This window comes from Micropterus dolomieu, linkage group LG01 (genome assembly GCF_021292245.1).
Source record: "Micropterus dolomieu isolate WLL.071019.BEF.003 ecotype Adirondacks linkage group LG01, ASM2129224v1, whole genome shotgun sequence".
In the NCBI taxonomy this organism is placed as follows: Eukaryota; Metazoa; Chordata; class Actinopteri; order Centrarchiformes; family Centrarchidae; genus Micropterus; species Micropterus dolomieu.
The window spans coordinates 39,496,335-39,514,333 of NC_060150.1; the positions used below are offsets into that span (position 1 = coordinate 39,496,335).

Sequence of the window (17,999 nt, forward strand, 5' to 3'; positions counted from 1 at the left end):
ATTTCTGTGGAAACAAGAGCAGCATAATCTTAATGAGTTCTGCTGGGTGGAGAGAGGCACGTTACTCACATGTCATACGAACTGAAGCGGGAAACAAACACAGGAAGCCAAATAAAGGAGAAGACACTGAAAGATAACTGAGGAGAAGGACAGACTGAATGAGAGAAGTTTCTGAAGGCTGCTTATTTATGAAATGATGCTATGATGAAATTACTCCTTAAGAGTCTCCATCAAATTTAGATCTGGACATTTCTTTTAAAAGAGTATTGAGGTTTGATACCCAGCCTTAATTATATTAATCCATAAACTCAAGCACACTTTTATAAATGCTCTGTAAACCTGAATTAAATACTCCCCTTTAGTAAAGTGTGTAACAAAGTATTCCCTTCTGTCTACAAAAGTGCATTCAAACAGTTGACTACTCTATAAACTCTACCCTTCCAGCCCCAGAAGAACCTTGACACACAGCCATGAAACATCTGCCTGAGATAGTCAGATGAAGAAGGATTGCATGGTGGGACAGGGACGATAGCTAAGCTGTCACTTGCCTGCTCTTTTATTATGCTTATAGAACAACCACTTAGTCCAATGACGATGAATAATTGAGCGGAACAAGTTCCCTGCCACAGCGGCATGCAAAGCGGGATCAGTGGGACTCGGGAGGGTAGAGCGTCAGGCAGGGCAATAAAATATGCTAAGTGGCAGGAGAGCATTACAGGGAATTTGTAAAGCCGGCGCGGAGAGAGAGATAAATTATCTCTCCCCTAATGCGAAGCAACGTAAGCAAATGAGCCGTGGCAGGGATGAATTACAGATTGTCGGCCCACCTTTCTCTCACTGATCCGTCCCTATTATGTCAAAGAGACGGGGGGAGAGGGGAGGGGGAGGCGACTCACACGCTGGAGCACATTAGCAGTGGTGGCGATAGAGACTAGGGAGCCAGTAAAGGCTAGGTTATTGCTATATAGAAGCTGTTTGTAGTTTTGTGTTGCTTTGCGTGGGGTATGTAGAAGCATGCACTAAAATATAAACTGGAAGAAGTAGAATAGTCGGGAGAGTCTTGCAATTTATTTGCAAAAGTAGCCCAGTTGCCAAATAACTAGGCAAATTTAGAGTGATGGGCGTCTCATCCATGTTAAGGTGCTCTCTGGTGTAATGAGGCTTGGTGGAGGAGCGATGTCAGCGGGCCGTGGGGAGGGGGGGGGAGGGGGTGATGGCTGCTCAGGAGCTGCTAAGAACCAGTCCCCACATGACATTAACCTTCATCATGGTGAAGAGGCGCTAAGACCCCCCTAAAGCGCCACTCTTGGCCACACTCTGGCAGCTCTGAGAGCTAAAACGCTGCAGTGACACTCTGCCACCCCCTTTGATCTGCCCTTCCTGATTACAGCCACAGAGGAGAGGAAAGCAGGGGCTGGAGGGGGGGTGCAGGAGGGGTGAAGTACCCCTGGGACCCTGAGAGTTGAATTAGAAACACAGGGTCCTGTCTCGCTCTCTGATGCTCCTCTTTTCTCCCTTTTATTGTTTCTTTTCTTGCTCTTTCTTTCCACTTTCTTCCTTTCTGCTCGTGTGTGTGTTTGAAGAGAGAGAGGGTGAAATAGGGGCCTCGGCCTCTCAGCAGCCTCACTCCTTCTCACCAGAGACAGACAAAGACACTTAAGCAAAAAACACACTTAGACACACACAGTCACACATACACACACTCATCCCAGGCTTGGCCTGGTGATAGATAATACAGTCAGTGGTGTGCACCATCACACACACAGGTATTCAGCGCTGACCTTTGCAGTGCGCTCCCAGCAGTCTTGCTTTGGCTTCACTTGCTCTAGCCTATAAAACCACCTCAGTGACAGATGATCAGTAGACACTTACGCATGTTTGTTTTTCAAAATCACACGCAGACTAACTAGAAAGCCAAGCGCTCTGATTAGCCTCATAACACGGCGAAACGTCCGGCTCCGATCGTACGCAGAAAGCCATAAAAAGACGCACAGCGGCAGAGATCATTACGGCTGATACCTCCAGTAGCATTTACCCTCTCTGCTCCATCTTCTTTTTAAAACCACCCAGCTGATTTCGTCTCCTCTCTACCCCCTTTGTAGATAATTGGAACAATCCCACTGATGCCCAACTCTGCAGGGCCCTCCAGCCAATCAGGGGGTGGCAACCCAGCACTGCAGGTACAGCCAATTACACCTCAGCTTCTGACCAACGCTCAAGGCCAGATCATCGCCACGGTGATCGGCAATCAGATCCTGCCTGTCATCAACACCCAGGGAATCACGCTGTCACCAATCAAGCCTGGACAGCAGGTAACATATACACTGACTCACGCACACATTCACACACATATAGAGGAAGATATCTTGTAGAGCAGCTTATTATACACTTAAACTGATGTTTCAATGGTGATGAAGAGCTGACTTTGAATGAATGAGCAACACCTAGTGGAGTTTATGCATGAAAGCAATATTCCAGCACTGCTTGTCTGCTGTATGCTAAACACCTCGTATTTTTCCCGCTTCAACACTCATAACGCTCATTTGCATCGTTCCACTTGGAAAATTGTAGCTTTTGGTGCAGTTGTTCACAATGTGTGTGTGTGTGTGTGTGTGTGTGTGCCATGTTTGGAAGGCACTTGTCAGCCAACCTTTCAGACTCAGTCTCAGTCTGCACCCTGCAGAGCCCAACCCCCCTCCAAAAAAACAAAAACAAAGCAACACTTTTCATCACCCCACTTAAAACTCAAACACTCCTTCCTCTGTTCTCCACCTCTTTCCGTTTCACTCTCCATCTCTCCATCTCTCCTTCCTCAATCACACTCTCCAGCCTTATGATTTGTCCTCTCTGATCTGAACAAGAAGTATATTGTTTTGATTTAAAGGAAGGCGCATAAAACACACAAGTTCTTTCTTTTTTGCACACTAAATTTGAGTTCATACTGTGAGTGTAGAAACCCTCAGCTCAAACGTTTTCTCCTCCCAATTTGAAGATCTATACGGTGTGGAGTCAGACGATGCACACGACAGTGAAAATGTTATTGACTTGATAATGACGTTGTCAGCGCAGAATTACAGAGTAAAAGTTTACATTCAAGGCTCCTACAGTGCACAATCGTTGAGCTCTCAGCAGATGGACACCTAATTGTGGCTCTCCGATAACACCAGATCATACTCTTGAATGAATTAATGCATTTGTAATAATGTTTATACTTTGTCTCCACTTCAAAGCCCGCATGTACACATTGTTCCACGGGCATAATTTACGGTTGTCAGAGCCTGCAGTCTAGAATATTTCCAGTGAAGCTAGATAATTCTCCGAGCCTGTCAACAGTCCTGACAGTGTGTGCATCGCTGTTGACACCCCCCACCATCCAAACAAACACATGCCACAGAGAAAATAATTAATTGCAAAGAAGTAGAGGAGAAGCGGGCCTGGCTTATCTGAGACAGCTTTTCACTTTAAAAGTGAAGACGTACCATCTTGATCTTGTAAAAGCAATTCAAATGTGCATAAAACATGAAAATACATCGTTTTTTTTCGCCATCAGAGCACGTAGCTTGTGGATCATGAATTATGTTTGATATGGGGACTGCTGTGTCCACATGTTTTTATTTCAGATTCAGGCTGCCATTATTAGCATCCTCTCAGGTCTCATCACTAGAGAGGCGACTCTAATTGTCATGAGCAGTCTTCTTTACTGTGCAGGGAAGCGATTGTAAAGCTCTTAGAGGCAGTGGAGTCTCCGGCACTCAACTGTCTCCTACAATAGTAAAACACACTGCAGTCTATTGAGCCGACTATTGATACTATATTCTGCTCTGTCAGTCTAAATACTGCAGGCAGTAATCAACATTTATTCATTATCAGGTACAAGGTAAATCTCATTATATTCAGCTTCTAAGTGGCTAATTTAATAGCTGTTGATTGGTTTATTAGATTTAATATTATGGCCCAATCACCAGAATGACATGATTACTGTAAGTGATGATTATTGTGATGAAGTGGAGGAATGAAAAACGGATTTTCAATTGTCAATATGTAATATCAGCTCTGTGTGTATGTGTCCAGCAGCAGGGTCAGACAGGCCCCACATCATCTCAGCCCAACCTGCTCCACATGCCCCACAGACAGAGTCCTCTCCACCAGGCATCTTCCTCCTCCTCCACCTCCTCCTCTTCCTCGGCTCTCAGCGTGGGGCAGCTGGTCAGCAGTAAGTGTCCGATACAGCTCACAAAAACAAAACCAGAGATAAAGTTCACCGAACGTGAATGTCCATTAAAGGGTTAGGTCACCCAAATTACAGCAAAACATATTTTGTCACGTAACCTCCATTAATATTTAGCCATGCAGATAGTTTTTAGACTTCTACCTCAAACCCAATACAATGGAGGTTAATGGAATTTTCTTTCTTGTGCTCACAGGTACCATGTATAACCTACATGTCTGTCATTTGAGTCCTAGCAGTCTTATTTTCTTAAAAGATAAACTGGCAATATTACATATCCCATTTCTGATTTCTGAAAGGACCAAAAATGCATTAGTTTGCTTCTCAGTACTTTCACTTATGTTCACTACCCCATCCGTGGCACTCAGCCCCAAAAGTATTAGTTTCTACTAAATAGGTAAATCTTAAAAATGGTCCACAAATATATACTTTAATTTTTAGAATTTTTAGAAATAGTGAATTTAATGGGGACTATTTTCAGCAGTGGATTAATACACATTTGGTGCTCAAGTGAGAGTGTCTGTGGGATTGATTATGTGATTGTGTTTAGTTTTTAGACAACAATGGAGCCATAAAGCACAGATGAATCACACATATCAAGAAACAGCGTCAATTCATTGTTGGTTTTGGTATTTTCATGAGATTTTATGACAGTAAATATATAATATCACCAGACTTACTCTTTAAAACAAGTGAATAAGTCTGTGCAGTGAGAAGAGTTCCGATAAAGTCAGCTTTATTAAAGCATTTTGTGAAATTGTTCTTGATGATAGAGCAAAGAGTGATACTCATTTCCAGACAATTCTTACAATAAGTTGGAAATTAGTTCAACTATTCTGGCTGCTGTGGCTTTTTTTAGTTTGTTGTAAGAAAATAAGACTATAATCAAGTAAATGAATGATAAAAATCAGATGTATTAAATTTCCCAGGACAAATATAGACTGAAATACAGACAGAAATTACACGATGCACAGATCTCAATGTTTTCATTGGAACTACTTTCCCCTCAGTAAATAGTCCCTATGAAAAAAAGTTGGCAACATGTTGATCCAGAGTAACAGGGACCGTGTCTGGAAAGACTTGCTGTTGTTGATTTGTTTAAATGTTTTGAATACCACAAATACATCCATTATATTGAGGGGGAGGCAAAGCTGTGGAGAGACAGGTACCTCAAAACTTCGCATATACAACCAAAACTATCTGCATGAAAAGAAACCAACCGGAGAATAAAAGTATCTTTTTGTAATTTGGGTGAACTGTCCCTTTATCATCACTGGCTAAAGATTCAACATGGCGGATGCACAGTATCTACATTACTCTGTGTGGACAGCTTTTGACTGATCCCCGCCTGCTGCAATTGTTTTATTTTTTTCCTGTCAAATCTTTGGTTTATTAGACGATCCAAAGTGGCGTGTGTTATGTATAATGAACATAAGTTTCATTCTCTCAATGCGGGGGCCTTTGGCAGAGACTTATAAATCACTGGGCCGCAGCCTGTCAGCATGCAGCTATTGCCTTTAAAAACTCTGTTTTATTCAGATAAATTTCATTTGTCAGAGTCGATTCCCCTAAACTCCATGTAAACTCATTTTAAAGGCAGCTACAATGCCACTGAATTTAATAAAAACCAAGTCGCCATTGATCAACTTGTTGTAGACACCGTGTTTAGTTTGTGTTTTCTTGTAGCTTGGAAAATATCTTATAAACCATTTTTGAGTTTGCAGAAAATCACTGTGGCTCAGTTCTGAGGTAAATAGAATTAATGCTTTATGCTGAGTATGAGCCATATCACTTCCTCTCAATATCACTTACAGTATACACACACATAGCAAAATCCCGTGACAGAATCAGAGTCGTCTGCAGAGGAGAGAAGATGAAATGTCATTGCATTCACTGGCCACAAACAATGTGCCAGAAACAGATTAAAAAGCGTAGAATGTGTGATACTGTTATTTAAAATAATCAGATGGGAAAATGTCAATCAGAAAGAAGAATGTCAGCAATATTTTGCCTTGAGGTTGTGTAATTTCAACAGTGAGCAGCAGCACTGGCTGCCTTGCCTCACCCCATTTATACTTGGAGTCTGCATCTGTATATACCATCTGGATAAGGAAGAATGCAGGTGTAAATGTAATCTGTGCACTGTGACCACATTCTTAAACCTGTAATAACATAACTTCAGGTGCTATGGGTACATTATCATTTATCTGGAGTTCAATATTCACTCTCTTTTAGCTCAGTTTTTGGTCTCTACCTACTCCTGAGGGAAATATCTAGCTCTTTAGCTACTAAATGCTCCACTATGTTCATGCTATGACGCTCTGAGAGCAGTGAGAGTGAATCAAAACAGTAAAGTTGGCGCTTGACAGCTAAACAATGAGTTAAAACTCACTTTAAAACTCAGCTGCAGGTAAATCACTGTGAGCATTGTTCTCACATTTTCATTTGATACTTTTTTGAATTATATTATTCAAATACAAATTATAACTGTTTTAAGAAAAAGTTGAAAAGTCAACTTACTCTTCCTGCTAGCTCAAGCTGCTTGGAAAACTAGCGGCACTAGCCATCAAGTCTTCCCACGCAAGAAGTGATTTCAAAACAGTATGACGCTTTCCATGCCCCAGACCTGCCTAACTAGTTTGCATTTTGATATCCGATCACAGGCAGAATATACATAATGATAATGCTCATTAATACCAGCTGTGTCTATAAATATATTGTATATAATTTACAGATCGGGCGTAAATAACATACAGTAGAGCATTACTTATTTACTTGTTACGTTTTTAAGACTGTGAAGGAAAGATTTCTGACTTCTCATCCTCCTGGTTCTCAACTAGAGGGGTCACTGCTACAAACTCCATCAACATTTAGATTAATTCAGATGTATTATGAACATTTCAACAAAACAAAAACATTTTTTACGTCAAGTGGGGCACAGACAGAGACAAAAACTTCATTGTGTGCCAAATAGTATTGCCACATAATAACATCTCGCCTGTAATTTATGAATTCATTTTCCTTTTCAGCAGAGAAACTGAGTGTGTATCTTATTATTGTCCTGTTATTAGCGTATTAGTTTATTGTTGCTGTGAAGAAAAGCAGCATTTTGAGAAGAAACGAAATTGATTGTCTCCATTGTTGTCATCTTTGTTTCGATTCAGCTTTTTAAACATTGTATTCAGTACTCTGTTTTGTGAAAGCTTTTCTCAACCACTCATTATTGCAACTTAAATTAGAAGGGTTTAAATCTTCTGTCATTTAAAGACAAATATGGATCCAGGGGTTAGACCGGGTCAGAACCGCTGCTCCTGAGTGCCATTAGAGTAGATAGACGCTGCTGGGAAAGAAATGCTCATCAATGTGGATATGATGGGAGCCGAAGCTGTGAGTGCATATCCCTCCCATTTAGTCGACTCAGAGTCTCACAAGTGTTCACACGTCTGGAGCACGCCGCATACGCTACACGTCACTTGGGGAGCCCCATAGATTTTTGCTTAAATACGCTTCGAGGATTCCTTTAATAATTCATTGATAATGACCAAGATGAATAATTCAGAGGCACAAACTTTGCTTTAGTAAGCAGGATGCCAGGGCACCTGACATTGATGTACAATGTGAAATCACTTTTTATTAGCAGGGAAATTCTTCAAAATGCTTCAGTGAAGTTTTTCAGATCTGCTCAAATGTGGAGATTCACAAACAGCCTCTCAGAGCTCGGTATCGTTTGTGCATGAGGCTCGCTGGTGGTTTGAAGGCCTGAACTGTCTTCACTAAGGGTCAGATGGATGAAATAATGTCTTTGTACGTTCTTTAATGTTTATGTGAGAGTCGGTCTGCCCAAGAGCTATAAATCCATTGAATTAACAAGTTATGTGTTGTTGGGTCTTGTCCATATGCTTTTGTATGTGAGATTAAAGATTCACACTTGCAAGTCAGAGCCATGACATGCCTGCATTCACACCTCAGATGAATTTATTCTTCAAAGCATTTCTCAGATACATGCAGTTTTCAGCAGAGGGGCAAAAAGAAATAATAAATTGTGACCCAGAGCGGCACTATTTTTTTTAAAGTTGTTTAGAGAAGATCATGATCACATATGTCTGGCTGTTTGCTTCATTCACTCTGGAAAATGAGGTAAGCGACGGAGGAGCAGAGGGCTAATAAAATGAGATGTGTTTGTTCTATTGTAGACCCGCAGACCGCCCCCAGCGAGGTGGACGGGGTCAACCTGGAGGAGATTCGTGAATTCGCCAAAGCATTCAAGATCCGCCGGCTGTCCCTGGGCCTGACACAGACTCAGGTCGGCCAGGCACTCAGCGCCGCTGAGGGGCCGGCGTACAGCCAGTCTGCCATCTGCAGGTAAGAACAAACACAGAGGGTAAAACTCAACATGTCCTTATTCTGTCGCAGAGCCTCACTGACTTGTCCGGTGCTCATAACTGCCATGTATTTTTAACAGACATTAGTAAGGTATTAAAATACATAATTGACTATCACCACCCTGACAAATGAAGCTCTCATGTGTGTACTTACCCCCTCTGCCTCTCCCTTCCCTCTTACCCGCTGACATGACAGCCATGCGTTACTTATGCAAAATACATACACAAGTATTACACGAAGCACTTAAAGCATTTAATAATTACTAAGGCCCTTTGCCAGTAGCTCCGCCTGAACATGAGAGAGCTTGACGGCGAAGATCTGTTAATAAGATTGCCATGTTTTATTGCTGCCTCGAGGACAGTTTAGTCATAAATGGTGCATTATATATTAATGAGACAATCAGACAATCAGTGTTTCATCCCTCCTGTTGTTCCACTTGACTAACGTTTGCATGAGGATGCCAAATGAGCCACATTTCCCTTTCAAGTCAGAATAATTTGGCTGCATCATGCCCAAACATTACTTTCAAGAGACACAAATAGTAAAATCATTTATTCTACAATATAAAAAAACAATTTAAAGTGTAAGATTAATTTAAAGAGTAGACAAATGGAAGCTCATGTTAAGTGTCTTTTCTAAAATGTAATTGAAGGATACATTATGAACAACTTTTATTTGCCCAAAACACACACAGCTTCACACATTTGCAGCCTGTTTTGTCGTTTCCAGTCAAATTCCAGTTCTTATTCCTGTATTAATTTTAATGTCCCTCTGCAATGCATGTGCTTTGCTGATGACCTGTACTGTTTATGTGACACGGCACTGCCACGCGCTTTTAAAAATTTCATCACATCAACATCAGACGGGCGATAAAATGTGAAACAGTACAGAGGCCAGGGTTCTTATGAGGCCCAGCCATCTCTGACTAATGTTGAAAGTCTTAAAATCACACATGAAATATTTACAGCCAGGAATAATTCAAATATTTATAACATACATTAAAAGCCATTAGCTTCAAAAAATAAACACTCTGTGGGCTGTTATTCATGCCGTTAAGACAATTTTTTTGTTTGTATGACATTGGATTTGACATCCTGATGTTTTAAGTAGAGGGGCAAACTAAACATGCTTTAGTTTAGTTAACATCAACATAGACATGAAGTTTGAGGAGAAACGGGACGTCACGGTAGCTCTGGGGCTCCGACTCTGAACCCAGACAGTGAACAGACACTGACAGATGCTACCATCTTGTCTCCTTTCATTGCTCAGTACGTTTCCAGGCACTTTATTAGTTTATTTAAACAAGGCATTACATGAAGGCATCATCAAACCAATGATGTGCTAGTGTGTCCTCTTTGGGCTCACATTTGGTTTGGTTTAGATAATATAAATATTAAAAACTGTATTTACGCGCATTTCTTATTTTATATAGATGCCCTTAGAATTAAAAATGTGTAAGTAACTTGCATTAAATCGTGTTTTCACACTTCTGAGAATTTGTTGTACCATTATAAAGTCCTAGAATAATCATATGGTATAAATAATCAACCAGGAATACATAGCCAGCTTATGAAAGCATCGCCTTAGACATATATATGAGCAGCTTTAAGTAGGGCTAGACAATAAACTAACTTATGAATCTCTTACAGATTCAAATTTAGTTTTATCACAAGGTCAGGTAATCGTTCCACTGTTTTCAATATTGCCTATAAACTCTTAAAATCCAAAAAGGTTTTTCTGCAAAATCCTTTTCCTATTAAACAAAAGAAAATGTTTACTATAAAGTGATCTTAAAAGAACTTTGCCTAATAAAATACTGTCTAAAATTAGCTAAACTTATATCTAAATCTGGAAATATTTAATCAATATTTAAAAGTAAACAAGACCAACAAACCTCTCAGTACCTGACATTAGGGTTAAGTGACAGCTTATAAAGCTTACATTATATAATATCTACATTAACATTTACATGTAATACATGTTTGGATTTTGTCTCATTGTATATACCGTTATATCACCGATTCAGTAAATGTGACTTTTTTCCACCAACCAGTCAGCTGCTCATTATCTTTAAATGGTCATATTGTAATTAAACAGTACAAACGGATCTGAAGTGAACAAACATGAGAAAGGAGCTTCATGTGCTGAAGTATAAATAATAATAATTGTCATGTTAATTGTCACTGAGGTAAATCTGATCATTTATCTTCATATTCTGTAGATTTTAGGTCATACGTATCACCTCGCCCTCTCAGAAAGCTCTCACTGGTTCATGAGTGTAAACCCTCGAGGAAAACGGTAGCTCAGACCTAAACACGCAACATGTCTAAGCAGCCTCCTAAGGTACTTTTAAGAAGAGCCAGAGAGGCTGGAGGTGTGTTCAGGGCCATTTCTCCCTCGTGCTGATGCACTAGTGGAGGGAGTACATACCCCAGCTGAGCAGCTCTCAACTCATTTTAGTATCTGCGGTTCCTGTTGATCCATGAAATGTCCTGTCTCTGGTGACTCCTCATATTTACTAATGTATTCCCCGCAGTATGGAGTCCTCCTCTTTCCACTGTTTAGGAGGGGGATGGGGTTATAAATAATACCGCCTGTCGACAAGGAGGAATGCACCAACAAGGTGTAGAAACAGAGGAAGTTCATGCATGCATGGGCATCTCGCCATCGCTGTTGTTTACTGCAGCCGCTCATCTCGCCATTAAAAATGTCTTGTGTGCATTGTTTGGTCCGCAGAGAGCTGAGCCTCCTCAGAGATTGTCTTTGCGTCAGAGCTGTCAGCTCAGGAGTTATTCTACTAAAACCATTCACACACGCCACTCTCATGTTTGTCCTGAAACACTTTTAGTTACATCTGCCGCTTATTTATTTAATAATGTTTGGAAATCAGATCTTATAGAGCAGCTTTTATAAGAGTTAAACTCTCCCTCTATGTTAGTTAACCTTCATTTATTTTGGAAATCTCACTTAAATCAAGAGAGTTTTTTGTAGAATAGGCCTGAGGGTGTATCCTGGTGTCCTAGTTGTCTTAGACACTGAAAATGTAATTGCTGTGTCCCTGGTTTGAGTCTAACCGGGGATCTTTGTTCTCTCCCTTCGTTTGCTGTCACTTCTTTAGTTTCCACTATCAAATGAAGGCAAAAATAAATACTTCCTGTCCTGAGAACAAATATACAAAATCACCGAAGTCACACAGACACCAGGTAAAACAAACAAAAAGATTCTTTATTCTTATTGAAATATTCTTTCAAGTAATCCACAAAGAAACCTAGAGGCATGAGTCTAACTTGCACTGGTGTTGCAGTACACTCCAGTGATGAGGCTCATGTTTGATGGCATTTTCAAAAACCAGGCAGTTTCAGACAAAACTCCCTCCAATCGCGTATTACATTTAGTCATTTAGCGGACGCTTTTATCCAAAGCGACTTACAATTGCTATAAATGTCAGAGGTCGCACGCCTCTGGAGCAACTAGGGGTTAAGTGTCTTGCTCAGGGACACAATGGTGTCTCACAGTGGATTTGAACCCAGTTCTCTCACACCAAAGGCAAGCATCTTATCCACTGTCCCATCACCACCCTTATAGCCTATCACTGCTACACAAGACCAATTCCAGATTCACTCCTCCTTTGTAACAGGACATCCTGACATCCCAGATGTCTTATTAACATGACGAATAAGACTAAAAGATGACTAAGCCGTTTTTTCGAGTCAAACTGGACGTCTATCTTATGCCATCCTCGTATATTTCTTTCATGTAACACAGTGAAAAAACTAAATGACCATGAAACAAACAATAAAGCCCAAAGAACATCCAGTCAGTGAGCACCACTTCAACTTGAAGGCATTGTTGGCCATTCTGTAAGTAATAGAGCCTGACCAACATTATGTTTCCTCTTTCTTCAGATAAAGTCCATCATCAATGTAGCTTTTACATCGCCATAAATGCAAAATATCTAAAGCAATGTTACGATATTAACTCAGAAGAGACTGCCCCTTGCTGCCTGTGCGCCTTCAAAGTGTCACGTAATCTTTAATAACACATTTAATATCAAAGATGTGTGTTGATATTTCATTTACAGTTATGTATTGTTAATAAACTAATATCTGCTGATACATTGCTATCAGATCAATGTCGGTATTGACCTCAAAATTCCACCATTGGTCACAGTAAATAAAATCTTTCAATAACATGTTGAATTAAGAATTGAAATGTATTTTTAACACATTATAAGGAATATTATCCTTTCCTGCATTAAGTCAGGATGAGCCACCAAATTACAGACAGACATGAGAGGAATCATTTTACTTTAAATTTAAGACCATTGTCTTCATCGTATCTAATCCTGATACCACACACAGTATCTGTTCATATCACAGGCAAGAGCACCGGACAGAGTCATTAGGCTGCCAGCTCGCAGGGTTTTTAGAAAAAGCTTCATTCTCCATTCTTCCTGTGACTTTGAGTATATGTGAAGTCAGAATTATGCGTCACGCAGGCGTATAGTTGCAGGAACTTTCAGGATTAGAGTGTAAATGTATTCTTATTAAATATAAAATGAGACGTTGTTAGAGGATGAAAGAAAGTTTGAAAAATGTATTAAATGTACATTTTGATTAATAATTCAAGCTCTTTTTGTAAATAAATGATGGTGCCATATTTAACTGCATGCATTAGTGGATTTTGTTTTGGTTTTTATCACCTGAGGGAAAGAAATGGGATATTTTGGTGTAATTCCTGTTTTGTTTTTCTGTTGATTTATGAGAATCTTTTTAAAGTACAGTATTTAAGATTTAGTTAGATGTTTGGTATGTCTTTGGATCAACTGGACCTGATTTAGCCATTGGCACTATCTCCTTGCTCCACTATTGCCAATTTGGGACAGAGAACCACAGCCTCCTCGAGAAAATTAACACACAACTGGCAACATTCACCTCCAGCTGCTGCAGCTGAGGTGTTTCCAGAATACAGAGGAGTTTGGCTCGGATGTGTACCTGGATGTTAGTCTCAGTCCCTGTGGCATTCTGGTAGAGGAGACTAAAAAGCAGGCAGCTTATCCCTTGTTCTGGCAGGGCACCTAAGATTCTTTTTTCTCAATTCTCCCCAGACACACCATCCTGAGAAGCCACTTTTTCCTACCACAGGAAGCCCAAGAGAACACTATAGGTAGCAGTCTGACAGGCAAACTGAACCCTGGCCTTTTATATCCTGCCAGGTTTGAGAAGTTGGACATCACCCCTAAAAGCGCCCAGAAGATTAAGCCCGTTCTGGAGCGCTGGATGGCCGAGGCTGAGGCCCGCCACCGATCCGGCATGCAGAACCTGACTGAGTTTATCGGCAGCGAGCCTTCCAAAAAACGCAAGCGGAGGACCTCTTTCACCCCGCAGGCGCTCGAGATCCTCAACAGCCACTTTGAGAAGAACACACACCCCTCCGGACAGGAAATGACGGAAATAGCGGAGAAACTGAACTATGACAGGGAGGTGGTGCGTGTCTGGTTCTGCAACAAGAGGCAAGCCTTGAAAAACACAATAAAGCGTTTGAAACAGCCCGACATCGGCCCAACTGCTCCAATGGACCCTCTTACTGATTCTCTAGAGGAGCTCCCGAAATGAACGAGCAAAAACCGTGGAGTGGAAAAGTGGCAACCATTAAAAACAACAAAGGTGGATGAACTCATCTCGAAATGAGAACTGAAAAATGTTCCCAAGTCACCTGGATGGAAAAGTCATGAGTTTGCAAACAAAAACTATGTGTTGTCAGTGTGATTACCACAGCTATGTAAATGACCTTGGCGAAACCAAAAACATGAAAAAAGAGATTAATATCTGAGAATTATGTAAAAACATACGGTGTGCTGTTTCAAAGAGTTTTAGATTCTGGCCTTACAGACCAGACTATTGCCCAAATTTTGGTTCCCACGAGGAGGGATTTAGTAAAGAGATCATACCAAATCAAAACACTATTTACCAAAGTCTGTTGCATCTGAGTACTAAGAATAATTTTGTAATGTAAATGTGCTCTAAATTTTTACATTTGTACTGGCAAATCTGAGCTATATGTGTGAGGTCGAGTATACATTTTATCTTTGTCTCGCTTACTTTTTTCTTCATTGTTTGTATGTAAATATCTTTGAAAAAAAGGAAAATGCTGTCTTTGAATTGAAATCTCACTGATAAAGTTCACTTTTGGACAAAAAAAATGTACCTTTGCTGTTAAACAATTGCGTAATAATGTTGTTTGCCTCTGATCTCTGATTTGTGTTTCATCTGCAGATATTTTCAGTCACAGTGTAACTTTGTACAACTTTTACAGGTATTTATTAATAATCTCATGAGATTGTTTCAGAGGACGGACGGAGGGAGAGTAAACTAAGGACTTTCACATGATGAGGAGGAGGAAGAGGGGTTTCAGTGTCTGTCAAGTCTACTGCAGCTTTGTTTTGAGCTACTGTGTCATTCTGTTGCCAAAGCCTGATAGCCAAAGAACACATAAATTACAGCTCAAGGACTGGTGAAGATTTTACATTTTTATTTATTTTTATTCACATGGCTTTTCTCCCATATTTTTTCTAAAGTGTTTCACTCTGTGGGTCTAGTTTAATACACACAAAAAACACTTACCATGTCAAACAGATGCAACAGTGTCTGCTTTAATTCATTATCGTGACAATTTAGAAAATGTGTTGGATGAAATTTGTTTCAGTAAATCTGCTTCTGCATGCTTCAACTCAAACCACATGAAGACGGATTATTTGCAACCTTGGGTATGATAAATTTCACCAGGCAACTCAAAATTAACATTATTACCTGAATGTTGCCACAATCACTGACAAATAACCCTTTGATTTCACCCTAAAATAAAGTAAACATGTGGTTGAAGCCTGTTTGTAGCCTCTGACCAAACTACTGAGCTCAATCCAGTTTAGCTGTTTTTATAACAAATTATTCAACTCAAATCTGCTGTTCTGCAAAGATTAATGTTGCCTCTTTTGTCCACTCAGCTAAGTGAAGGTTTACAGATGTTTAAATCAACCATTTTAACTATGAAATGATTATCAAATGATCTTAATATTTCATGTATTTGTGGTTTGTTTGTTTGTTTTATCAAAATGTACATGGGTAGAAGTAATCTCAGTCCACTGATGATGAATTTTTTCTCCATCACTCTACATTTCATTTTACACGGTATTACCTTTTGAGAAATGTCAAAATCCAGGCGAGAACCTCCCTGACCGTCACTACAAATATTTGGCTTTCACAAAAACCCTCACAGGAAAATAAAAATAAAAAAGAGGTGAATGTTGAGAATAAGTGTCACATGTCAGAGCGAGTGAACTTAATTTGAAGTGAGGTGAAATTTGATGCAATTTATTCAGAATCATGTGTCTTGTTCGATATCTGTCCTTCTATGTCACATTGGTTATCTCAGTCTTTCAGTCCCCTGTGCAGCGCTGTGTTCTTCCTCACTGCCTGGAAAACACACAGACACACACTCAGTAAATGTCAGAAAACACATGAAGAAGCTTTACATGTAGAAGAAGGAAGAAAGATTTGCAGGAAAGACTCATTTTCTTTGGTGCACACAGATTTTTATATAATTTAGATTATATATTACAGTATTTGAATTAAATTTTCATCTGCACATCTACAGCAACACATTTTATGTTTTCTTAAATCAGATTTTGTTTTGTTTTTAATTTGTATTGTTTTTAATATGTATTTCAGGCAAATCTTTGGCCAAGACGCTACATGTTTGCATCCACCAACCAGACAAACATATGAGCGCAGCAGGCTCCTCCAGGTAGAGAATATGGATCTGTTCTGAGGCTTAATTATAAAGCTGTAACCAAAACCAAAAACTAAGAAGACACAGAAAGGAGTTATGCCTTCATTCAACTTTTCAATGCTGGACCAAAGCTCTATAGTTATGCACATTGTACAGAGAAATAGATTCATGATGTTGACAATCTTTAAAAATCTGAAATAAAAGAATTGAACAGTAGAAATGTACAGTAGTTCATCCAAGGTTTACCTCAGTACTTTTCTTGAGTGAATCATACAAACGCCATACAAGCAGCAGCAGGTCAGTAGAAAAGACAGATTATTACTCTGCACTATGTGTGTGTCGATGTTCACCTTCAACGTGGAGGGAGAGGCATGTGTGTTATTTATTTTATTTAATTTTTTTCCGTGTAGTGGTTTCGTGAGCCACGTGTGACTCATCGCTTTTTTATTATTGCTGCATTATTTCTCATTCGTTGTGACATTCACCTCTGAGTTTTCACAGACCTGTAGACCCGCATAGAGGAAAAGGAGATTACAGTGATGTTTGCTATTAACCCAATTAGGATGATTTGTTAAACACCTTTAGATGCTTTTGTGAAATTTTACTAACACAAACTGGTTTGACGTTTTGTTAATAGTTGAAGAACTCGAAACCAAAGCTGAAGAGCCTGCAGAGGTTGGTTTTCATTTTTTTATAGACTGAAAACTGTACTTAATCTATAGAGCAATATCTGTTTGGTCAGTTAAGCAGCACTTTGTGTATTTCCAAAAAAAGCTTCAAGTATGTCACATTGATTTGTACCATAATTAGTAATAAACAATTGTTTGACATGAATTGTGTGTCCTGTTTCAGTGGAATGGTTTTTTTCTTCAAGATACATAGATTCTGCCCTATAAAGCCATAACATTGTAAATATTTGCTCAAAACTGAATTGAGAAATCTCTTTTTTGGTATATAAAAACTATTATGCCATATATGCATAATTTCCATGAGATAATGTGAAAGATAGCCGCTAGCCCTTAACTAAAGCTTAGCATTAGCTAAAACTAAAGCTTAGCATTAGCTAAAACCTATTCTATATCCTATTCTATCTATACCTATATCTATTTCCCTCTTGCTGAAGTCTGTAACGAGCATCAGTATCCAGCTATTTATTCCAAATAATTAATGACATTAGCTAAATTCAGTTATAATGGAGAAAACCCAAACTTCTGCTAATGTTAACAAGCTTAGCAGAGTAGCAGTTAATAGCTTTTGGTTTATGTGATTTGGTGTGATTAAGCTGCCTTTATCTTTATTTATCTATATCAGATTAATTTATTATTTTTTCAAATTTGGTAATTCTATTTATATAACTAAATCAAGCATATATATCCAATCATGATGGAAAAAACAGCTAGCTATAGTTGATACAGCTAAAGCTAACAAGCTAAGTAGAGTAGCAGTAATGTTAATCGTCATTTCACCTAGTGACAAGTAGAATTACTGGATTTGTGGTTAGCTACTTCTAACCAGCTTCTAATCTTGATAACATTGTTAAATGTATGGGGTTAGACATTATCATGTAAAGTTTTGTATTGCAAAATATAAAAAGTTGTAG

General features: G+C 39.4%; 1 protein-coding gene across 7 annotated transcripts in view; it reads left to right on the forward strand.

Moving 5' to 3' along the window:
• The window catches only part of pou6f2 (POU class 6 homeobox 2), an 80,078-nt gene extending 62,845 nt beyond the window's left edge, over window positions 1-17,233 (forward strand). For 3 of the 7 annotated variants that reach the window (XM_046051040.1, XM_046051215.1, XM_046051445.1), the window contains 4 exons: window positions 2,103-2,312; window positions 4,072-4,213; window positions 8,422-8,590; window positions 13,719-16,330. In XM_046051040.1, the coding sequence (XP_045906996.1) occupies window positions 2,103-2,312; window positions 4,072-4,213; window positions 8,422-8,590; window positions 13,719-14,226 (1,029 nt within the window). In that variant the 3' untranslated portion in view covers window positions 14,227-16,330. The other 4 variants (XM_046051130.1, XM_046051527.1, XM_046051364.1 and 1 more) reach the window with 3 other exon arrangements.
• The last annotated feature ends 766 nt before the right edge of the window (window positions 17,234-17,999 follow it).